Below are 24,929 nucleotides of genomic sequence, written 5' to 3'. Positions count from 1 at the left end.
GGGAGCCACAGCTACTGTTCTCTAAGAAAACCCATAGCCTTTTCTTGCTCTTTCCAGGCTCCTCATGTCCCTTCACAGAAATTGTCACAGTCCCTTCTTGAATCTTTCTTTCCTTGGCATCCTCGATACTAAAGTCTGAGGGTTCTGATTTGTTGGCCTCAGTTTCCCCATATGCTTTTGGAAAGGAGCCTCAGGAGTCTGCTGTCCTCTCATTGGGGCTGGGGCAGGGGTTTGGTCATATGCACTGATGCTGTGGGTGCCTTGAGTCCTCTGCTGGCTTCTGGTCCACCGAACCCCGTGCCCTCGAGATACATACCTGGCTCCCTGGGCCCGTCTTACTCATCTGCAAGGGTTCTGGACATCTGTTCAGCTGGGCCTGGGGACTTAGGGGTACAAGGCCCAGCCCTGCCCTGGAGGAGATCACAGTCAAGCAGGAAGCCAGGTGGGAGTGTAGTAGGTTATGACCATGCTGTATAAAGAGGTGCCATGGTGGTGGGGGAGTATCCAAAGCCAGGGCAGGGACACTTGACTCATCTAGGGGATGTGCAGAGCCTAGCCATCTCCCACCTAGTGCACTGTGAGGCATGAAGCTGTTTGTCAATAAAGAAGTACTGAGGGGCACCTGGGTGGCTCCTTCAGTTGGGCAGCCGACTCTTGGTTTTGGCTCAGGTCATGATCTCGGGGTCCTGGCATTGAGCCCCACACTGTTTTGGGTTCTGTGTTCAGCAGGGAGTCTGCTCCAGGATTATCCCTCTCCCTCTGTCATTCTCCCCTGGTCCGCACTATTTCTCTGTCTCTCAAGTGAATAAATGGATCTTTTTAAAAGACTTTATTCATTTGAGAGAGAGAGAGAGAGCACAAGCAGGGGGAGAGGGAGAAGTAGACTCCTCGCTGAGTAGGGAGCAGTGTGTGGGGCTCTATCCCAGGACTTGGAGATCACGACCTGAGCTTAAGGCAGATGCTTAACCAACTGAGCCACCCAGGCCCCCCCTGGATAAATGGATCTAAAAAAAAAAAAAAAGAATTACTGGATAAAGAGTGAGTGAATGAGTACAGCCGCCCTACCCCAAGCAGCTCCAGCAGACAGGTGTCCCTGCACAGGCATGGTGTTTGCAAGCAGCTCTGACACAGCCTCAGCTTTTGGCCGCCCTTGACTGGTGGCCTCCATGCACCAATCCTGCTACCTTGGATACAGCAGTAGGGCAGGAGCCATGCCAAATCTTGCTTCTGGGATGCTCCCTCCCACCCCCTGGGCTCTTGGCACAGTGCTCCCTAGAGCTGAAGGGCTCAACAGTTAGTTACCTTATGGCCTGCCAGGGGATTCAGGGTAAATCCCTTAGCGCTGTGGGATCCTGATGCAAGGGATAGCTCACTGTGGTGCTTGAGAGTACAGCTTTGGGGCCAGACAGCCTGGGCTCAAGGCCTGGCACAGCCACCTCTAAGTGTGCATCTTTGAGCAAGTTACTCAAATTCTCTGTTGGTTTCTTTCTTTTTAAATTTTATTTGAGAGAGAGCGTGAGCACATGAGTGGGGGGTGGGGGGCAGGGAGCAGAGGAGGAAGCAGATTCCCATCCACCTGAGCAGGGAGTCTGACATGGGCCTTGATCCCAGGACCTGGGGATCACGACCCGAGCTGAAGGCAGATGCTTAACCGACTGAACCACCCAGGCACCCCTAAGCGCTGGTTTCTTTTTCTATGTAAAATGTTGTGAGGCTTAAATGAGATCACTCTTATAAGGTGTTTGGCAGCCGGTAAATGCTTATTAAAGTTTTGTTGTTCCAGCTGTTGTTTTTATTTTTGTCCTTACTTCCAATTCAAAGTGTGTTGGGCCTGAATTCCTTTACCTGAGCTTCTTGGGAGGAAAAGGCAGGCTGTTCACAAAATCACTTGCATTTCAAAGGGCTGTGGTTTCCTGCCACTGAGGTCCCTTTGCTTTGCCAGGCATTCCTGAGCAGTTGGTCTGTGCCAGCCTGACCTGGAGGTGCTGATGAATTCAGTATGAGGGTGTTCCTTGGTGGCGAGATCCCTAAGCAGTGACGAGGAGTTGGGTGGCTCCCCGCAGGAGCTGAAGTCCAAGTGGCATCTGGAAGGAACAGAAAGGGTGAAGGGTTGCTGCTGCGTGGCACGCCTTGAGCTGAGGCCTGGTGGTGTACAGGGCAGGGCTGGTTATGCCTGGCTGGGTGCGAAGGAGAGGTGGGGAGAAGGGGCTGCAGGAAGGCTTTGCTTAATTAAAGGTCAAAGGGACTCAGTGAGGCCTTGGCCAGCAGGGGTGGTGGGGGAGGTGAGGGTGGGGAATGTGGTGAGATTTGGGTTTGGGGAAGGCCCCTGGTTGTCCGGGGAGATGACATCCTGGAAGAGGACCAGACGTGGTGTAGAAGGTGCCCCTGACCCGGAAGGGAAGGGTACCAGAGCAGCCGGCTCCAGAGGCACCCCCTGGCGAGGTGTTTTGGGAAAGTGAGTGCAATCACAGCCCATCAGATGTTGGAAGAAAATGGGGAGGAGAGAGGTGACCCAGAAGTGCAGCTCAGATGGCTGGGGGAGGGTGGTCCCTGTGGCCAGGCTAAGGGAGCCCGGAAGGCAGAGCAGGCCTGAGCCAGGCGTTGCTGCTAAGCAGAGCCGGAAAGAACAGATGACCTATGCAGATAGACTGGAGGCCGGAGGAAAGGCGTCACTCACCAAAACCTGCAGGGAGATTCCTGGGTCCCCCGACTGCCTTGGGTTTCCTTGACAGGGAGTTTGTGAAAGATGGCGGAAGCGGGACAGGCCGGTGTGTGCAGACAGAACAAGGCGGTCCAGGACCTCCCATTTTCCACTTAGAAAGACGTGAGTTTTGGGTGGATTTAACAAGATGGAAATTCTGTACCTGCAGATATGAATTTAACCTTGAGGGTGGGGATGGAGCTGAACAGTGTCTTTGGTTTCTGCCCTGCTGTGACCCATGGGCTCCCGACCAGAACATTCCCTTCCCACGGGCCTGCAAACTGGCCCTGCCTCCCTACACAACAACCACGGAGGACCTCTGGCCTCTTCAGTTGTCGCATCATTTTTTTTTTTTTCTGCTTTTATGGCAAAGCTTCCTGACTAAATTGTTTATACCTCTGTTTCTCCTACTTCCACTCATTTCCTGACCTCCACCTGGGCCCTGGTCGCCACACCGACCCCCTCCCTCAGTAGCTTGGGAGGGAGCTGATTGCTCCCCCCTCTTCAAGGCGTTTCACTCCTGCATTGGCTTCTGGCACCCTCATGCTCTCCTTGGGGTTTTTTCCTTCTCTTTCTCCCACTGGCTACTCCTGCTTACTCTCCTTGACTGGTTTCTTTTTCTCATTCCTGGAAATGTTGGAGTGCCCCTGTCTCAGCTCTGGAACTTTCTCTTCTTCCCTTCCATCCCATCTGATCTTTCCCATTGGCTGCCATATTCCTGTCTCCAGCCTCTACCTCTACCCCGAGCTCTGACCTTACGTTTCCGACAGTCTCTGTGTGGCTTAAAAAGGATTTCAAACTTGATGGGGCCCAGACTGAGCTCCTGATTTCTGCTCCAAACCTGCTTCTCACCCGCTGGGCTCCGTCTCAGCAAATGACAGCACCATTCATTCATCCAGGTCCTCAGCCAAAAATAGGAGCCGTCTTTGATGCTACTGCTCTTCTTTTAAGAAGTTTGGCTTTCACATTTCTGTTCTGTGACTTGATACGAATAATCGGTTAGTAGTATCTGTGAGTGATGAGGCATATGAGTGAAAGGCTTGCTTGTGACCCAGAACCCAGCCTCAGACGGAGCGTTACCTGTGCCCTGCGTCCCCCCGCCCCCCGCCCTCCCCCTCGGGCTCCCCCTCTTTCCACCACAGCCCACGTCCAAGTCCAAGCCCTAGGAGGTCTGTGATCTCTGCATTCCACCACCTCCCCCTTCATCCAGATCACCATCATGTCTCCCTGGGTCATTCCCATAGTGCTTCTTTCTCCAGATCTACTCTCACAGCAGCAGAGTGACCCCATATACTGTGAGACCTGTCATGTCCCCCCTTTGCTCAAAGCCCTCCAGGGTCTGTCCTCACCTTGCTGTTCTTGAAACAAGCCAACCTCTGCCCACCCAGGTCCATTCTTCAAACAAGCTCCTGCCTCTGCCCTCTGGCTGCTGTGGGCTCCCTCAGAGCTTCACTGGCACCCCATTCCAACCTCAGAGAGGCAAGGCCGTTGTCCCTCCACCCCTCCCACCCTGCCCTAGCTTACCACTTGGCTTTCTTTTTTTACACTACTTCTAGCTAACTGAAACTAAGTTTACATTTATTCCCCTTCCCCTTGTATGTCATCTCTTTCCCAAGTAGAATGTAAACTCCGTGGACTATACCTTCAGCACCAGACAGAAAGCCTGATATGTAATAGGGGCTTAAAAATGTGCTGAGTCTGCGCCAGTGAGTAAATGATGAAAGATCTGTTGAATGAATGAATGAATGAATGAATGCACATACACACAAATAAATGAGAGGTGGATCCTGGTGAGCAGGGAGGGAACAGGAAACCAAAGGCTTTCCTCTGAGGACCACTAAGTCGTTGTCACACTATTTGGACTTTCCTGTGATCCCGAGTTGGAGGCCGTTACTTCGGGCTTCCTTTCTCAGAGTGGGCCTTGCTCGTCGTCACTGCCACGGGCAGTAGGAACCTGTTGGTCAGATTTTAAAAATCTGGGGTAGGGGGCAACGCCCATGCTCGGCTGGGGTCCTTGAGGTCGTTTCCATACCCAGCTGAATCTCAGAACTAATAATTCTCCAAATTAATTAAACCCTCCTTCCCAATTATAAGAGAATTAAGTTGGTTGCCATGAATCTGGGTCGATGTATCCCGGCTGGGTCTGGGGGCAGTCAGTGTTGGTGAGTGTCTTTGTCTTTTCCTCCAGGGTTGTCACCCAGGACTATGAGCGGCTGAGATGGAGACGTCGGCCCCAATCACTGCCACGGAGAAGAAAGACGCCAAGAGTGGGAGCCTGGAGGGTGCGGCTTTCCCGGACCCGGGCAGGAAGGCCTCTGCTCTGGCGGTGGCCACGGCGGCGGCGGTAGCTGCCCACGGAGGTACTTGGTGTCCTGCATGCTCAGCTGCCAGCGGGGGTGTTTTTCATTAGCCCGTTAGGATTTAATTAGGCTGATGGCCGATGTGCTCAGGCAGGCGTGCTGGGTTTATGGGGGGCGAAGGGGAGGGCACCCCCCCCCGTCTGCTCCTGGGGATCCCAGGCCCAGTGACGTTCGCCGGCAGGTTGCTTGGGCGGGGGGGGGGGGGGGGGGGTCCTGGCCGCCCTCAATCTGCCAGGCGGCCCCGGGTGCGTTCGCTTGGCACATTTGAGATGTGCCAGAGACACGGCTCCTGGCCTCTGGCCCGCCAGGGACTATTTTGGAAAGTAATTGTCTCCTGATCCCTTCTGGCTGTAATTAGAGGGTCAGGTACAGAATTTAGTATCCTTAGGTGAATTTCTGGCCAACTTAATTATAACAGAAGGACTACACGAGCCACAGCCTCTCATTTACTGCCCCGAAGAGAAATACTCTCTGGTTTCCACTGGTCCGTGCCAGCATCCCGTCGGGAAAGTTTGGCGGGAAGGCGAGACCTCCCCTTGTGTGTGCGCCGTCCATCTGGAGGCCACAAAACTATTTCTGTCTCTGAGGAATGGAGAGTCTTAGATTTCTTTTCTTTCCTTTTTTATTCAAGTGCGTTTAGTCATGGCCTGTTGCTCCCGCCGCTCAGGCCAGCTCGGAGGGCGGTGGGGGCAGATTCGCCCTGGCAGGATGGGTGTGCAAGGGGGGCGGGGCCGCTCACACTTTGATGTGCTCGCACATGCACCCGCATATGCACCTGCACATGCAGCCAGGCTCGCTGAAGTGCGGAGCTCAATCTAGCAGTCAGGCGGGGCTGAGTTTCTGCATTTCCCACCAGAACTCAGGTGATGCTGGTGCTCCTGGTCCATGGGCGGCACCGGGCACAGCTGGAGGCTGGAGCCCAGGGTATCAGGGAGACACTGAGAAGGGGAGGAGGGGGTTGGTGTTTCCAGGAGTGAACCAGAGGACCTCTATGTTGTCATTACTACATTTATTTTATCCTCACCCCCTGCCCCCTGTGATGCTCAATTAGAGGTCATGATTAGGCTGTGTGGCTCAAGTTCAGAGAAGGAGATCTGAGACCAACCTTCTTGTTCCCCCCTAGGAAGGTAGGCGTTTGGCCTCCCTACCTGGGTGATGCCCCTTGACCCGTGTCCATCTTGGAGATGAGCTCTCCAGGCTCTCCCTCTGTGACCAGCTGTGGTGGAGGAAGGAGCCAAAGCCCAGGGCCGACCCCCCATACAGGGTGGTGTCAGGAGATGAGGGAAGGGGAGGCTGAGAGTGGGAGTCTGCAGGTGGCTGGGTGGCCCTGCTGCCTGGTCCTAGAGCTGGCTCATCCTGGGCCTGGCTGTGTCTGCATGTGATCTGTTCCTTCTCCAGAGCCAGGGCCTATGCTGCCCTGGGGTGATAGCTCAAGATGTCCCTCTGCCTGATGGACAGATGCATGGCCTCTGAGGCCTGAGTGAGCCCTGGCAAGCCCAGCCCTCGGTGCTACTCTGGCCTGCCCCTGGGCCCTCTGGTCTCCCTGCCTCGGCCTGGGTTGGCCTCTCCTGAGCCATGGGTAGATCATGAACTGCCACATGGTGAGATTTACTGCCATGCCACGGGAGCAAAGAACAGGCACAGGCAGTAATTAGACAGTGATTAGGATGTAACTGGGGGGGAGAGGAGGCCCCTCTAGTGTCAGACGCAGTTGTCACCAACATACAGTAACAGCAAATGCTTGAGGGGATCTGGATCTGGGGGAACGGGCAGCAGACCTGCAGCTTGGGGTGCAGTGGCCTCACGGAGGCATCCAACCCTGCTCTTCCACACCTGCATCCTTCCTTAGGATGCTGACCCTGCCCATTCCTGCAGGCCCCCATCCCCTGGTTCCTTGGCCCCGGAGGAGTGCTCGGTTGATGCGGTTTCGGTTGATGCGGTTCCAGAAGACGGTAGATATGACCGATCTTTGGAATGAGTCTCAATCAGATGCCGCCGGCACTGGGAAGCCTCCTCACCACTCCTGCTCCCCATGGCCCTGTCTGCACAGTTTGTGGGGAAGGGCCGTCCAGGACTCAAGCAGGAGCAGTGCAGTGCACAGGGGGCTGTTGGCCTGGGTCCTCATTCCAGCCACATCCCCTGGGCCATGCCATTTACCTCTGGGCCCCGTTTTCCCAGTCATGAGGTGGACATTTGGATATTTGGCAGATATCATCTAGAGTCATCATGATCTTGTGACAGTCCTCTGTCATTGAATACTTAGGCTGTTTCTAGTTTTTGACAGTAGGAAAATAATGTGGATGTGAAATCCTTCTGCCTAAAGAGATGTGTTCATCCTTAGAGCCAGAGCCATACAATTCCAGTGGTGAGATTGAAGCCTCTGGAACTGGTGATGGGGTGAGAGGGTTCAATCGAGGGGTCGGAGGCTGACCTGCAATACAGGCAACCCCCTACATCTGGACACCTTGTGACCCTGCTGGTTTGTAGGACCTGGCCCCTTTGTCATCACTGCTGCTTGCTCATGACAGTGCTCCCGACATCTTCATGCAAGACTCACCCATCCTCTGGACCGATGTGTGATAAGCCACAAAATGCCAAGCTTGTGTGTTCTATGGGAAGAGGTTGATTAATCAAACCATGGAATAGTTATTGAATAGAATGTCATGTAGCCACTGAAAATGTTTATCAAGACTTTATGATCATGGTCGGGGTGGGCTCCCCCGGGTGTGCCTAGGTTCCAACAGTAAGTAAAAAAAGCGGGGTACAAATTATATCTTACCTCTGTCACAACTTTAGATACCTAGAGGTCCCATCAGCAGTGGTTGCCCTGATGGGACTCAGGGTGATGGACAGTGCATACAGGAAGCCAATCTCTTTGGTTCTTAAGGACCTTCAGCCTTCTAGAATCCTCTAGTAGACTGTAACTTCCTCTGAGAGCAGGGGTGTGCTGAAGCCAGCCTCTGCTAACTTGTGTGAGTGGACTGTGGACATCTTCCAGCTCTGCCATCCTTGACCTTAGGTTGGTAACTAGAAGTCGGCCACAGTGGGAGTAGTTAAGGCAGGAAAATTGGCAAATGCTACAAATCAGGACTGTCTCCTCCCGCTGTCTCCTGTCAGAGCCTGTCGTCGAACATCTCCCAGCACAGGGAGCTGCTGAGTACGAGGCTGGGGTGGCAGGCACGTCTTTTCTTGAGTGCTCGGAGCTTCTCCATTTTGTGAATGAGACTGAGACGAGGTAGGGCCAGGACTTGCCTAAGGCCACTTGCTGGTTGAGCAGAGAATAAGATCTGAGGCTCCATCTCGTCCCCGTCACGTAGTGAGTCTTTTTTTTTTTCTCTTTTTTTGGTGTTTTCATTGAGATGGTGATTATAGACTGTTGGTGGGTGATTTGGGCCATAAAGTCCAACCCACTGATACTTGGTGATAACTGTCCAGCCCTGCACCAGCCACAGAAAGTCATTTGTGCAATAGGCTGGCGGCACCTTCTCTCTTCCAAATGGCCTGTTCTTTGAGATCTGAGGCCAGGACTTACTTGCAGAGGGACCCGAAAAGTCACCTGGCCCGGCTGGCCCCTGTTGTTTGACCTCCCTTAGGTGTCGTGGAGCCGGACCTGCTGGGGGCTGAGTATTTCCACTCAGAGTTGCTACCTCTCTGAGCCCACGTGTGCACAGCAGGACAGGGTGGTGGCAGAGGGCGAAGCAGCACTGTGGTCAGACTGGGGGCAGGTTCAGTGAATCACCTGTCTGGCGGGAGCAGCTGGCGAGGAACAGACGGCAGAAGCTCAGGCCCAGGCCGGCAGAGGCCCAGGCCGGTGGGTCCTTTCCCAGCCTATTCAGCTGTGGTGCTAACGCTTTGGAGACCATAAATCTTTTAAAAAACACATTTTGGCCTAGAGCTTTTTTCCCCCTTTAATTTTTAAAATGGCGTAATTTTAAAGGCAATTTGATTCAGATGTTTTTCATTGCTTTACACCGAAACTGCCCAAATGCTGTCGTATTTTCCTCCTCAACAGTAGGTTTTCTTTCCAAAAATATTTCTGAACCTGTGTGCCTCAGCTGAGAGCACCAGGGACCCAGCTACTCCAGGCCTCCGGGCTGGGACGATTGGAAAATCTGGAGCCATAAAACTTGGAGCTGAGTCTGGGTCTGAGAGCTTTGCTAAGTCCCCGAGGTCAAATATCCAGACGGGCTTTAGAAATTCTGTGAGGCGCACGACCGTGGCAACACCTAACTGTTGCAGAATGCCCACTGTGTGCTGGGCCAGGGTCCCTCCCAGTCTGGTCCCTCGCCAGCAGCATCAGCATCCCTGGGAGTTGGGGCCCCCCATCCAGGCCTCCGGGAGCCCTGCTTCTGGGAGTGGGGCTGGGCAAGCTGTGGAGATTCTGATGCACTTGTAAGCGTGGGGCCTTCTGTGTTCTAGCTGCATGAGGCAAGACATGACTTTCCTTATGTAAAGTGGAAATCACATGCTGAGCTGATATGGGAACATTACAAGACACAACGTGCTCCCGCCTGCCTGGCACAGGGTAGCTCACGGGGAGTGGCTGCTCCTGCTGCTGCCCTTCTTGCAGGTGGTCCAGAGAAGTGGTAAGAAACAGCTCAGACTCTAAAGCCACACCACCTGGGTAAGGCCCAGCTCTGCTGTCCTTGGGCAGGTCTGAGCCTCTGTTTCCACATCTATAAAATGGACACAGCAATGGTCCTTACCTTACCGTGTTGTGAGAATTACTGGAGTTAGCAATGTACGGTGGCAGGTGCTAAGTTAACTCTGTGTGAGGTCCAGGCTAAGTCTCTGCTTTAGTAGCTGTTACTAAAGTTTTCCTTTTCTAGGCCTGGAAGCTCTGCCTGACTTCAAAAGGCTTCCCTTCGCTGGTCGCTCTTGCTAGTTGACTTTGAGGCTGGACAGGGGTAGGTAGACCAGATTTCTGCTGTCTTCCTACTGGAGATGGAAGAGGGAGCCCTGGGCTGCAAATCAGGCTTGAGTTACTGTCCTGCTTTGCTTCACTATCACAGGCTGTTCTGGGTAGGTGACCTGACCTTGATCCCTGGCCTTGCTAACTCAGCCTTCTCCCTCGTATGCTAGTGGGTGGGAGCAGACCAGAGGTTGCTGAGGCTGACCATGCCTCAGAATCCCATGATACAATCGTAGTAGATACAGATCCCCAGGCCACTCCAGCCCCGTGGAGATGGAATCTCCCAGGTGGGGGCCTGGTTTCGGGTATGTTTACGTTGGATACAGTTGGGCCAAGGTGGGGCGTGCATCCCTGGAGGGGGCAACTAACCAGGTACAGCTGGTTAGTACTGGCAGGGTGGTGACCTGCGTGTCCACCAGGGTTGAGCATGTGTGACTCTCAGCACCTGACTCCTGTGGCAGCATGGCCCCACTGCACCAGCCACCCGAGATCACCTTGTTTACTGGCCCTGTTCGCTTCTTTGAAAGTTTCTTCCATGGGATCCCTGGGTGGCGCAGCGGTTTAGCGCCTGCCTTTGGCCCAGGGCGCGATCCTGGAGACCCGGGATCGAATCCCACGTCGGGCTCCCGGTGCATGGAGCCTGCTTCTCCTTCTGCCTATGTCTCTGCCTCTCTCTCTCTCTCTCTGTCTGTGACTATCATAAATTAAAAAAAAAAAAAGAAAGTTTCTTCCAGGCACGTTTTTGCCCAGTGGTCTGTTTTTGCCCATCCCTGTCCATCTTGGAATACTGTGTGAATTCCAGAGTCTGTAAACAACTCAGGTGGCGAGCATTGTTTCTGGGGTGCCAGGGTGAGGAAATGTTACCCAAATCACTGGACCTTACTGTGTGCCCTGTAGTTTGATAAATGCCTCTGAGTCCTTGGTGTCTTTGATCCTGGGCCATCGCCCTATAGTGCCCTATGGGCAGGGCATTGTTGGCTCATCCCCCAGCAAGGGAAGATACCCGGTAAATGATGGTTGAGGAAGGGGAATCTGACACTGTCATGCCGAGTGTGTGCCAGTAGGCTGATATGGCCTGCTGCCTCTGAGGTCCCTGGGGTGAGTTGGGCTGGCCTGCTTCTTGGCCCCGGCTCCCCTCCTGAGGCCCTCTGGAACTTGCCTAGTGGACCAGCCTCCCCAGCCTACCTGAACTGCTCTGCTGCGGCCACACACTTCTGCCTTGGGCTGGAGGATGTACTCAGGTGTGACTAAGTGGGCAATTATTCTTATTTAAGTGATTTTCAGGATGGCTGTTGTCGCTGCTACTCAGTTTGTTTTAATGGCCCAACCACATGGAACAGCCAGTTCCCACCAGACTTTTCTCCAAGAGCAGAGCTCAGTCCTCCCCCGACAGCTTTGCACACTCAGGAAGCAGAATACAGCACGACTGCCTGGACGTTTTCTAGGGGCCCCTGAATGACTTAATGATGCCCTGGCTAGTGAGGTCTCATGTGCCAGGGCTGAGCTGGAGGGTCGGCGCTCCAGAGGCAGAGGTGAGGGTTGGAGACTCCTTTTGGCCCACAGTGGAATATGGTAGAAAGGACCTGGGCTCTTGCCAGCTCCCTGTTGTTAGCTGTTTGCCCTGGAGCAAGCCCTCTAACTTTTCTGAAGTTCTTGAAGTAGAGATGGCCACGGGAACTACATCTGGCTCTTGTGGGATGAAATGGGAGAGTGTTTATAGAGTGGCTATCAGAGGGTCTGTTTAGTGACACGAATGTGAATGCCCATTCGTCTTGCACATCGCGGTCTCCTGTGACCTTGAGACCTCATGCTCTAAGGGCCGCTCTGAAAGTCTCTCAAAACAGCTGCCAGCCAGAGGCACCTGAGTGGCTTAGTCGGTTGAGCATCCAACTCTTGGTGTCAACTCAGGTTGGGTTTTTACAGGAATATATTGAACATCAGGTTGATGATGCGATGATGGTGGCTGCAGCCCGAAAACTTCCCTTCAGGACTCCTAAAACTAAAGAAGGCTATTACTACCGTCAAATTTTAGAACACTACACCCAGGCCAGGCTGCCTGACTGATCCATTTTTGGGTGCTGAGGTGGATCAACACCACTGACCCTCCTGCCCACACTCTGGCCCAAGGCAACTACCAAAGCCTAGGCGCCCTCTGCACTAGCAAGTACAAGGAAACGTTCCTCTTGCAAAGAGTAGAGAGCTGGGGGGCAGGAAGCGAGGTGATGAGTGTCAACCTCCCAGGCTCATTGGGCATCAAAAAAATAAGTCTCAAATCCCTCTGGGTCTTGAGATCAAGCCTCACATCCGGCTCTGCACTTAGCGGGGAGTCTGCTGGAGATTCTCGCCCTCTCTCTCTCTGAAAATAAATACATCTGAAACAAATAAACAAAACAGCTGCCATCCAGATCAGAGCAGATGCCCCATTTGCCCCAACACAGCAGCCCCCGCCTTGGCGTAGCGTTCAAGGCCCAGCCCAGGGGCTGTGCTCTGGAGCCTTCCACTGGCCTGCCTGACTTCTCCCACTTGGTTGTAGAGGCCAACGCACCCACACTGCCACTTCAGACCCGCATTGCGTGTTTCTGGCTGGCACATGTGAGCTGATGAGCTCTGCCCACAGAGAATGGAAGCCCCTGAGGGCCACCCTGGTGGCTCCAGCTCCTGTTTTCTCCCCGGGCCTTGGCCACACCCGGCACACATGGCCTCGTTTTTTGGGGTTCATTTGTGCATATTTAACTGTTGCAGAGTTGGGGAAAGCTTCAAAGTCATTTCCAGATACAGAACTGAGAGAAGCCCAAGTGATCATATAGTTCAGATCTGTCCATTTTACAGATGTGGAAGCCAAGGCCCAGAGACCTGAAGCACACACAGTCGTCTGGTGACACCACCAGAACTGGAGACCGATGGAGTGAGACTTGCCCATGGGATGGGACACAGCTGCTCCCAGCCCAGCCTCCGTCCTGTCCCAAACCCCAGCTTCCCAAATTGATGGTGTTTATGTTGGAAACATTTTTCTGACGTTTGGTTCTGTCAAAACTAATTTTAGCATTTCTAAAGCTTGGTAAAAATACAGTCTCATTACTTTGATGTCAGTGCATAGTTTACTATTAGTATATTCTGGGGTTTATCATTTTAGTCATGTTTAACACGGCTGCACCAGGCATGCACTATTAAATCTGGCTTATTTTACATTCCTGTCCGGAATTATTTATTTGTAACAATTTCCTCTCTATCAAAAGACACAGCTAATGCTGTGTTTTAATGTGTTATTTACACACAAAATAACCTATTTACAACTCAGTGTGCGCCGGAGGGAGAATGGATGGGCCCCAGTTTCCTGCGTTCTGTTATATCGGAGTTTAACAATCTGGTTTGCTAATAGAACCATTTATCATTGGTGTGGGGGGATAATTTATTTTATGTTTGTGGCCAGGTCTTACCGCCTCTGATCTTGGGAACATTTTGAAGATAATGAAGTCAGGCCTGGTGTTCAGGGTGGAAGCAGGGCACTCGGAAGAGGAGGGGGACCCATGGCCTTCCAGAGGTGGTGGCCTGGGTGCCTCTGGGTTTCCTGAGCTCAAGTGTGCATCCTATGGATGGTTCCAGAACAACAGTCAGATGTGGTGATGTAGAAACCCTGCTTCTGCCCTTCAGGAGCTCTCCTAGTTGAAGGCATCGGGGGACAGAGAACAGAGCACTATGGGGATGCTCAGGAGGTGGTGACAGATCCTGCCTTGGAAGCTTCATGGGGAGGCAGTATCAGAGCTGGGAACTGAAGGATGTGGAGGGCTTCATCAGGTGAAAAGAGGAAAGGGTGGGTGGAAGGGGCAGCAGAGTGACCTGTTGGGAGTGCAGGGCGATGGGGGTTTGTGTTGTGGGGGGGGGGGGCAGCATTTGGTCCATGTGGCTCTAGGGTGGGGTATTCAGGTGGGACCTGAGAGGGCCCCCTGCCTCAGTGGCAGGTGGGGTACCTAGACTCTCCCCTCGCCTCCAGGCCTCAGGGAACCAGTGACCGGGGTTTAAGGCAGATCCCTGCCACATCAGACGGTCAGTGTCAACTTGAAAGCGCTATCTGCAGTGAGAGGCATCCTGCGCAGAGAGACTGGAGACAGGGAGTCCAGCGAGAGGTCCCTGGGTCTGGCAGCCTGACAGTCGCATGGCAGGGATGAGCAGCGGCATCTGGGACCAGTGGGACCAATGAAGGACTGCTCGGGATTGAGGCCCAGGGGTGTCTGGGTTGCTAGATGGATGTGGGGCCACTCCACTGCGCAGGCTGAGGTCCTGTAGCTCTCTCTGTTGGAGTCTCAGTGCCTCTGAATGAACTGTTGCCCTTCTCAAGCCCTGTGCCAGCGCCAGAGGGTGCAGGTAGGAGGGAGGGAGGGGAGGCATCCAAGAAGCAGGAGCCATAGTCTCTGTCCCTAAGAGCTGTGGCCCCAAGGAGAAACCACACACCCCCACTCACAGTACTGATGTGGCCATGACCTGATGCCCAGAGCAATCAGAATACTTGGGCAAAGGAGTGGGACCTGACAAGGCTCCGATATCTGAGTAAGGCCCTGGCGAGTCCACGATCTGCAGCTGCGTGCCCTCTCTGACCCCGGGTTCTACAGGCAGCAGCCGCACACGCAGCCTGGGGAGAGGCTACCAGAGTGGTGCTATGAAGTGTGGCAGGGCTTAGGGCAAGCCACAGGGAGTGGTGCGTGGAACAACCAGCTCTGGGGTGGCCAGCATGGTCTGAGGGCCAAGGCTCGGGCTTGGACAGATAAAGTTCGAATCCTTGCTCTGCCCACTTCCCCGTTGCATATCCTTTGCTGATCTGAACCCCGGTGTCTTCACCCTAAAAGTGGGCAAAATACTTAACCTTTTGAGGGCTAAAATTACAGATAAGCAGTGTAAGATGCTTGGAAGCATGTGTCGTATAGTAAGCGTCCTGGATGTAGTGGTTGGTGCTTTCAGTATTATTGCTGTTGCTGTTATTATGATTATTCTAGAACTATTTCTGAGACTAGCACATATGCATCAAATAAATAAATTTGAGAGTGAATGAATGCATGAGTATCTGAGCAGAATTTTCACAAGGAGTAGAAGCTTGCCCATGATGTATACAAGGGGAATCTGCCTTCTAGCCCAAGGAGCAGCATGTGCAAAGGCCCTAGGAGCTGAGGGTGGCTCTGTCAGCCCCTAAGGGAAGGGCTCCCTTCACTCCTCAGCCCCCCCAGCACAAGCTGCTGTTCTGGAACTGGGAAGCCCAGTGATACTGTGTTCAGAGGCCCCTCTGGGGTCTGTGTCCTCCGGCTGCTGCCTAGCCAGTGGTGGATGCTGGAGGCACAGTCCAGCCCAGCTCTGGGTGCATGTGGCTTGTTGGGACCTGCTCCAGGTTCAGCTGGTCTCTCCTCTTGGGCAGGTGGGGAGGAGGGGACTGGAGGGCTCTTTCTTGAGAAACTGCTCTTGGCCCTTTCCCTGAGACTGTCCAGGCTGGCCCTGCTCCCAGGGGACATGGGTTGCCAGCTTATGTTTGTGGGGCCTGGGAAGTCTGAAGGTAGCAATGCCTCTGGTCTGAGGATGGTCATTTCTGTGTCTGATTTCCATCCCATTTTTATTAGTGACATTTGAAAGGAGGGTTTAGATTTTGTGTAGTGCTGGGCAGAGGACACCAGGCATAGGCTCTACACCATCCTCAGTCCCTGCCATCCTGGAAATGAAGGAACATCCAGGGGAAGCTTCATGCCTGGAGGAGCTGGTGGTCCTGCATGGTGTGAGGGTGGTCAGGGCAGGAAAGCCCTCCCCAGCAGAGTGCCTGGTATTTCCCTGTTAGCTATCACTCTGCCTGTAGGTTGGTGCAGAGGCCCATGTTGTCCTAGGTCCCTCTGTGTGACCTGGGTTATCAGGTGCTAGGCCCCTGCCCTGTGGCAGCCCAAGGGCACTGGGGTACCTGGAAGTATTAATGAGAGAAGGCTCCAAAAGGGAGGCACAAATTGTCAGACACACTTTGCTACCTCTGCAAGTTCTGAGGGTGGATGCAGGTGGGACCTTCATTCCGTTTGTGATTCCCAGAATCTACACACACTGGTCACATCTCTCCTGGCCTTGTTGGTGACAGGGAAAGCAACAGGTACCTTTAGTTAGAGGCAGGCTGGCATGGGTTCACATTCAGGTATGAACATGGGCTGCCCTTGCCTCCTCTGTGGACTGAGGGTGATGAAGCCTCACTGGCCAGCTGCATAGGGCACGAGAGTCCGGCCTGTGGGTGACAAGATAGTGACATCACCTGCCTGAGAGGACAGGTGCCAGCTCCTGGCCATATCGTTAGTGGCCAGAGCAGGGCAGAGCTTCCTAGCCACCCACGGCAGTGCTGACGTGCCAGGCCCTAGCTTCCCCGGCTCTGAGCCCAGGATGGGGCGGATAAGAGGAGGGAGAGAGGAGATGACGATTCATTCTTAGGTACAGACCAAAGGGATTTGGAAACCCAGCACACACCAAAACTTGTATACAAATGTTCACAGTGATGCGATTCAGAATAGCCCCCAGATAGAAATAACCCAGAAGTCCATAAGCTGGCTAATGGGTGAACAAAATGTAGTGTATTCGCATCTGGAATATTATTTAACCATAAGAAGGAACGAAATACTGAATCTTGCTTCAATACGTGTGAACCTCGATGACATTATGCTCCGTGAAAGCAGGCAGACGCAGAGGGCTGTGTCGTTGGACTCCGTTTATGTGAACTGTCCCAAACAGGCAGATCTCTAGAGGCAGAAAGTCGGGGGTGGGGAGGAGGGAATGGGGAGTGACTGCTAACGGATATGGAGCTCCTCTTTGGGTGATGAAATGTTCTGGAATTAGATTCTGGCGATGGTTACACAACCCTGTGAATATAGTAAAAACCACTGAATTGTATACTTTCAAAGGGTGGATTTTATGGTATGTGAATTATATCTCTGTTTTAGAAAGAAAGGAAGGGAGGGGGTAGGGAGGTAGTGTGGGAAGAGGAGAAGGAGGAAGTTAGGGAGGACGAGGGGCAGGCCTGGCCTCGGCCTCCAACCCTAGTGCAAGTCCCCGGGCTGCGTGAGCAGTGCTGTCCCTCGGGGGAGGACCCGGTTCCCCTGGCCAATGAGCAGCCTCCCCAGCTAATTCTATAGGCTCCAGAAACTCTAAAAATAATTGGAGTGGAAGGAGGGTGTTTAATGACAAAGTAAATAATTACATTAAGGGTGTGAGTTTGGAGGGAGCCAAGTAAATCACTTTAGAAAGAGCACCAGCCTCCAGCTAACATCCAGTCCTTTATCACCAGATCCCGTCCTCCCTCGGACTCTGAATAATTGATTGTGGCAGGCATTGTGGGCCAAGCAGCAGCAGGGGCTGCCGGGGTCAGGCGGGGCCGGGAGAGATGGCCAGCTTGCAAGCCAGGGTGCCGCGCCAGCCCCACCTGCTGCTCCAGGTAGATGAGCCCCCGGGGACAGGGGGCCCTGGGTCCCTGTCCTGCTGGAAATCAGATGCTTTGCTGGGAAGGGCCAGGGCTCCATGCTTCATGACGCCCTCAGTTGGACAGGAGATTCATCTGTGTTTCTGAGAAGGAGGAGCATCAAGGGCCATGTGGCCCACTGAGGCCCAAAGAGGGAGTGGTTTGCTAAGGCCACACAGTGAGCATGTGGCAGGTCTGGTAGGAAGCAGATCTGGGACACCCAAGCCAGGACGCTCTACCAGCCCCGGGGCGGGCACTCAGGTTGGGTGGGCCTTAGCCCATCAGGGGTTTCCAGATCATGTGTGGTGTTCCCACCCCGTGATGTGATGATATGGTCCCTCTTCAGAGCAGTGTCTGCGGAGGGTGGGTGCTAGGAAGGTTGTGCCTCCTGGGAAGTGGCACAGCTGGCCAGGGTTGGCATCATGAGGGTTGTCTGGCAAACAAGCCCACCTCCTCTGTCCTGGCCGAGAGTTCCCGGTTTGCTCCTTCCCTCCACTGTCCTCTCTCCCTCCACCCAATGGCCTCACTCTGTCCTCAGTGAGTCCCAACCTGTGGCTCCAGGAGCTCCCTTACCTCTTTCCAGTCCTGTGCCCGCCCACCCTCCAACTTACTCTCCACCAGAGGTCATGGGAGATGGGCAGGCAGCCAGACAAAGCTGAGCCCCAGGAGGGACAGTCGTGATGTATGACTATAGGAAGATAGCTGTGCCTTGGCCTGGAAGGATGGCTCTTCTTTGATGGAAACCTAATCATGATGCTCAAGTGCCAGGGATAGAAACCCACTCAGACCTTCCAAACTACATGGATTTCTTGGCCTCCATAACTGGGCAGCAATAACCAGCTGAATCTGAGATTCCAGCAATGCCTTTGGGACACCATCTCTTTCCCTCAATGCTCTTGGTTGGCTTGCCCCTTGGTTGGCAGGCCAGCAGCCTCTCCCCACCAGGCAGCAAGAGCTGCTGCAGGTGAGCGTGAACCTGACACCCTGAGCTCTCGTGGGGAAGTGTCTCCTTCCAGGTGACTCTAGCAGAAGTCCAGGGCATCTTCTCATTGCCCTGCCTTGGATTCCCTGTACCCTGTGAGCCAATCACCATGACCAGGCCATGTGTTATTATGGACACCTGGTGGTATGGGGAGGGCCAGCCTCCCTGACTGGTAGGGACTGTGCACAGGAGGATGGGTTCCACGTGATGCTGGGCAGACCAAATAAAAATGCCCACCTCACTTCAGCAAGTTGGCAGGAGGGGGACACCTTGGGGATTCCAGGCACCTGTAGACACTCACAGTGAATGGAGTCAGAGCTCTGGCTCTTCAGAAGCAGGGAGCAGTCCTCTAGTCCTCCCTTCCCTGAGCTACCTCCCCTGGGCTCTATCTGGAGTAACCAGGGCCTCTCTTCCTTCCCTCCTTGTCCTTTAGAACATCCCGTAGGGAACACAAAATGTTTCGAGAAGTACCAGGTCTGAGCCTTAGAGAAGTAACAGAAAGTTCCACAGGTAGTGCCGCTAAGAAGATATATGTATATATAATAGATTTTATCTATTTATTCATGAGAGACAGAGAGAGGTAGAGACATAGGCAGAGGGAGAAGTGGGCTCCCTGGGGGGAGTCTGATGCGGGATTCAATCCCAGGACCTCAGGATCACATCCTGAGCCAAAGGCAGATGCTCAACCACTGAGCCACCAGGCGTCCCTATGGAAAGTTTCTTTAAGAAGGAGGGACATGTGGGAGAGAGTCCTGAGAAGGGGCAGGAACAGAGGCCTGGGGTGGGGATGCAGGGTAGGGACAAGAGCACTTGCTTGAGAGGAAGCCTCACACCAAGGGATGTGAGGAGAGATGCATTTGGAAAGGGAACTCTGAATGGCTTTGGAGAGCCTGGACACGCCGCAGGGAATTTGGACTAAGGGCAGTGGGAGCCATGGAAAGGCTTCAAGCAGGGGAGGGACATTGGAATCCACTCGCTCTTCGGCTAGACTGGCTAGATTGACTTACACCCTGTGACTTGAAGCATCCCATCCCCACGAACGAAATGCAGAGGATTCCTGCGGGGTTGCTCTGTTTTTCAGACCTCCCTCTTTGCCTCCCCCACCCTCCCTCCCTCCCCCCCTGCCTCTTTTCCATCTTTCCCCAAATGTTTTTTTGGGGCGTCGTGTGTGCTGAGCAATGTTCTAGCTGCTAGATGCCCTGGACTTTTGCTAGAGTCACCTGGAAGGAGACTCTTCTCCATGAGGGCTGTGTCAGGCCCACGCTCACCCACGGCGGCTCGGAGCAGACAACACACAGGCAAGGTCCAGTTCTTCTGGACCTGACAGCTGGGTCGGGCAAGACGGGAAGTACGTGAAAAAACGACCACGCTCTGCAGAATGCCGTCTGGGTCCTCCGGCTGGGGAGACAGGGCCCGTCTGTGTGTCCCAGGGCTGTGAAAACCACTGCCTGTGTCAGAGGTGCTGGTGACGCAGAGTGGAAACCGCTGGCGGGGGGAGGAGAGGTGCATGAGCTGGCCCCGGCCATCCCCGTGCGGGGCCTCGGCCTCCGGCTGGGGTGCTGGGGCGGAGCCCGTGGGCCGGACACCTGGGCCCTGGGCACTGTGGGTGCAGGTCAGCTCCTTGGTCTGTCTCATGGGATCGGTACGCCCTCCCTCGTAGAGCTGAGCTCGGGACTGAGGCAGAGGCCAGCCTTGGGGGGCGTTGGAAGGACCGGCCAACTGTCGTGCCAGCCCCGGGGGACCTTCAGCCTTCCTCTCTGTTTCTGAGCCATCCCCCCAGAGTGGGCCTCTGAGGGCATTTCTAGCTCTCGGGGAGACCATCTTGTGGACATCATCCTTGCTAGTCCTGCAGGCTATTGGGATCCTCTTTCCCCCGGCCCCACCCTTGACATGCAGTTTCTATCCTCTCTCCCTATTTCTGGAATGTTGCCTCCTGGGCCATCCTGCTCAGGTCTGGCCCAGCTGGGCCCTCTCCCCATCCCGACCTGTCTGTGCATCCTGTCCTCCACTCTAGCATGGCGATAAAAGCAAGCACCCCCTGTCAAGTGGAGGCTGAAAGCTGTGGTCTCTGTTCTTGCAGTAGATTGCCAGGCCTGGGCGAAGGTGTAGGAACACGTGGCTGTGTGCTGTTGGGTTCCCTGAACTCAGAGACACAACAGGCCCTCTGTTTCTTGGCAACCACCATCCCCCAGGAGCACTGGGAGGTCCTGGGGAGGCTGCCACCAGTCCCTGTGTGACATCTGTGGGAGCGTTCACAAGAATTCTCTGCGTGCCACGGAACGTAAGGCGTTGGAACTCTCCTGTTGGTGCCTGCGCGTCACTAACACTGACCAAATGTCCTGGCTGTGGGCTGTGGGTGGTCAGACAGGGTTTTTGTGCATGTATCCCAAGGAGGAGTCAGGAGCTTCTGGGATCTTAGAAAAACAAAATGAAACAAAAAAGCAGAGTCCATGTTTCCCTATGCTGTGATTCTAGGAACTTCATTGCCTTGGGGCTGTGGAGACGGCAAGAGTGGCCTTTGAAAGTTTTTCCCAGAGGAGATGGGAGTGGAGTGGACCATGGGGAGATGTGGCCCGCATGTCCTTGGGCCCCCCCATCCCAGAGCTGGCCCAGCTGCACACCGGGAACAGCCCGATCCCCGTGGCTGGGCTGTGTCTTGGGAGGGAGAGAACCAAGCCCAGGGTCAGACTGAGACTTTTGGCTCTGCTTTTGCAAGAACTTCTCAGCTGGGTGGTTGCTGGTCAGCTGGGTGGTTGCCTGGGGCAGGATGGACACCACGTCACCAGTGTGCTGGCTTGTTCCCTTGCCCGTGGTCTTGTGGGCACAGATGCATCTGGTCTTTCATCTTCAGATGCCCCTCCCCACCCGGGCGCCCCCCTGCGCCTTGCCTTTCTTTAGTACTGTCTCCTGCCTACCAGATCACCAGGTTGGTCCAGCCCCCTGGGCCACCTTGTCCTGAGAGAGTCACTCCCAGGTTCCCTGGCCCTCAGACTGTGCCCCTCATTTGAAGCTCCTTGCACATATGGGATCCTAGTGACAATGCTCAGAGCCTCTACCATAAGGATTCTAGCACACATGATCTATTTAGGAATAAGGAAGGGGCAGGGGGAGGGGAGGCAGGAGAGGGAGGGCACCATAGCAAGCCAGTTACTACCAAGAACTACTGCACTTTCACCCCAGGGGGAGACTCCAGGACCCCGTATGATCCGTCCTGCCCAACAGCCAAGGTCTAAGCACCATCAACTCTTGTCTGTCCTTGCTTGAGGGCTGCTCTGGCACTTCTGACCTGTTTGGTTGTCAGGCAAAGGGGGCTTTGGAGGCAGAGAAAACCCTTCATTAACCACCAATGCTAGTGGTCAGAAGTTGGGTGTGTGTGTGTAAGGGCATGAAGGCATGAGTGTGAACCAGTAGCATCTGCTCTATGGAGACAGAAGTGGTGGATGCTTAAAGGGCATAATTTCTAGGGGCTTAGGGATCCTTTTCTGTGTCCCTCTCTGTGATTTCATCATTAAAGAGGAACTCAGATTCATCTTAACAATATGTGAGTGTGCCACAGCGGGTACTTTCCAAGGTGGAGGCCATGCAACGTGGCTGTTGTCAACCACAGTGCCCTCGTGGGAATGTTTATCAGATGCCGCGTAGAGAGACTAGATTTGATGGAGAAGAGCACAGGAGGACAGGAGAGAGGCTGCTGCTCAGAGAAGGGGTCAGAAACATGCCTGAGGGACCTGAAGATTCCCCTTGGTGTGTCATCGGAGACTAGAGCCCGTGTCCTGCCTTCTTGAGGACTGTCAGTGTCAGAAGTCCTGAGGACCAGGGCCAGGGGGGCACAGACTGGTTCTCCTAGACTGGCCTGGAACGGAAGAGACCCTGGACCCCGAGCCCCAGAGATGAGCCTGATTTATAACCAGTCACTAAAAATATATATAGCGGAATAATGAAAGCTTCTGTTACTGAATAGGCTCTCTCTGGCCGTTGTAAAGATAAGTAACAGCAGTTATAAGGCCACTTAAACCCTTACCTTTGGGGTATAAAGGGGTCTCTGCAGACAGTAAGTCTTTATCGAGAAATGTTTACTCGTAAAAAACACAGTGAAGCCTGGGAGAGAAGGCATCTGAGCCATCAGGCCTTTCTGGCTTTATGTAGCCGCGGCCCTTCGTAACAGGAGCCGCAAATCACCTCGGCCCAAAGTTGGGGGTGGGAGAGAGTTAAACCTGACTGCTGCCTTCCAGGCTGCCACCATCTACCCCGGTTCTCTTCTCCCATTGGTGGAGGGGACCGTCTGGTGAGTGGTGGCTCCCTGGCACCATGGGCCAAGTCCGAGCACCGGGCACAGGGGGCTCCTGGCCCGCCTCTCCAGTCACGCAGTGCCCATCCCATAGGCCGGCCTCGGGGGCCTGTGCGCCTTTGTGCAGGTCTGCCTCTCCCTGTAATGCCCTCCTCTGCTTTCCTACCAGGCTGGCTCCTGCTGGTCCCTTTGGGGGCACTTATACATGTTCCCCTAGACACTCACTGCCATACTCGCAGTCCGGTTAGGGGAGCAGAACCACTGTGAGTGACACGGGACAAGGGTTGTGATGTCGCCAACTGCACCCAGCTAGGACACCTAGCTGGGGGAGCCCTGAAATCTCTGGAAGGCTGCAGCCTCTGCATCTGGTGTTGGGTCAAAGTCACCATAGGTCAGTGGTGTCTGAAGCGGGACAGAAGGCCAGGTGTGACACGGGCAAGAGTGTGGACAAACTGGGACCCATGGGGACAGTTAGAGCTTACATTTGTCTCTCTCTGCTAGTTGCCAACCTTGCGCTGGACGGATACGGGGAGCTATAGAGGAAGCCTCTGCTGGGAGTTGTACTTGCCCTAGGAGCCCCATGGGAGCTGGAGTAGCTGGCTCTGCCCACCTTGTTGGGTGAGCCACAGATTGGCAATGCAGTGCAGAGACTGAGGGTGGCATGCCTGCCGCCCTGCATAGAGGCTTCCCAAACTGTTTAGTCCCTTAAAAATGATCAAAGACCCCAGAGAAATTCTCTTTCTCTCTTTTTTGAGATTTTATTTATTCATAAAAGAGAGAGAGAGAGGCAGACTCCCCATGGAGCAGGGAGCCCGATGCGGGACTCGATCCAGGGCCCCTGGGATCATGACCTGAGCCAAAGGCAGATGCTTAACTGACCGAGCCACCCAGGCGCCCCGAGAACTTCTCTTTATATGGGCTTATATCTATCAATATTTACATTACTCGAAATTTAAGGTGAGAAAAATTTTTAAATATTTTAACTTTTAATCCACTTGAAAATAACAATGGTAAACCCATCATTTCTATCAAAAATAACTCTTCTCCAAAATAAGAAAGGAAGAAGAATGGGATCACACTTTTGCAAATCTCTTTAATGTCTGACTTAATGGAAGGCAGCTGGATCCTCGTATCTGCTTCTGTGTTGGCATATCTGTTGTAATATGTTGTTTTGCTTGAAATATGTGGAGGGGATCTGGCCTCACGTACAGTTAGAAAGGGGGGGATGTTTTAAAAGCCTTTTCGGCTGATTGTAGATACTCTTCTTTGATACCCCCCTGAAACTTGACACGTGGTTGTGTCTTAAAATTACGACATGAAATCCCAAACCCTATCAAAGACCTTTCCGTATTCTATTTGTAAAAATCCATTGGTCTCTCTTGCACTTTGAGTGGCTGTTTTTACCCTTCCGTTATTTTATGCTGTCGTGTGGAAATAACTGGTTTTTGTCTTTGGGATCTATTGGCTCACGGAGTGGACGGCACTGCGAAAGAACGAGTGAGAAAGATCAGGGTTTGGTTTGTGATGAAAACTCTGTGACTTTGCCCCTGCCTTGAAAGAGAACCATGCTTTGCCCCATCCTTCCTCCAGACCATGAGGATTTCAGCTCGAACCTGGAATCACACGGAAAAGGGAGTTCTTGGCAATGAAGTGTCCACTTAGCCACATTGCCATGTACAAAGCCACCCCAACACCTCCACGGGGGTCTCTCTTTGAAGCCCCCTCACTCTTTGGTACCACCTACCCTCTGGCTGCATTTTCTCTTTTCCCTTTCCTTGACGGAGTTGCCTCTGCTCCCTGTCTGCGAGTCACACCCCGCAGGACCGTGCCTTACCCCTTCAATCATATGGCCTGGTGAGACCCCCGCGCTGCTCAGTCCAGTGGATGCTCTTCATGCCTCCTCTTAGGGACACCCCGGTGCTTGGTCTCACACGCCCGGCCCTCTCCTTCCCTGGTTTCTGGATATCACACTCCTCTGCATGGCCAGCTGTCCCCTGCATTGCAAATGGCAAGATTTCATTTTTTTGATGGCTGAGTCGTATTCCATATATATACTACATCTTCTTTATCCATTCATCTGTCAATGGACATCTGGGCTCCTTCCATAGTTTGGCTATTGTGGACGTTGCTGCTATGAACATTGGGGTGCAGGTGCCCCTTCGGGTCACTACATCTCTATCTTTGGGGTAAATACCTAGTATTGTAATTGCTGGGTTGAAGGGTAGCT

General features: G+C 53.7%; 1 protein-coding gene across 1 annotated transcript in view; it reads left to right on the top strand.

The window, feature by feature from the left end:
* Positions 1-24,929, top strand: part of GLI2 (GLI family zinc finger 2) — a 256,293-nt gene that overhangs the window by 63,319 nt on the left and 168,045 nt on the right. Inside the window, exon 2 of the mRNA XM_041739964.1 lies at positions 4,890-5,061. Coding sequence (XP_041595898.1) covers positions 4,920-5,061 — 142 coding nt within the window. The 5' untranslated portion in view covers positions 4,890-4,919. The remainder of the gene's footprint in view (positions 1-4,889; positions 5,062-24,929) is intronic.

This window comes from Vulpes lagopus, chromosome 24 (assembly GCF_018345385.1).
Source record: "Vulpes lagopus strain Blue_001 chromosome 24, ASM1834538v1, whole genome shotgun sequence".
Classification (NCBI taxonomy): Eukaryota; Metazoa; Chordata; class Mammalia; order Carnivora; family Canidae; genus Vulpes; species Vulpes lagopus.
The sequence above is the reverse complement of the archived record's forward strand: the minus strand, read 5'-3'. Positions and strand labels throughout refer to the sequence as shown.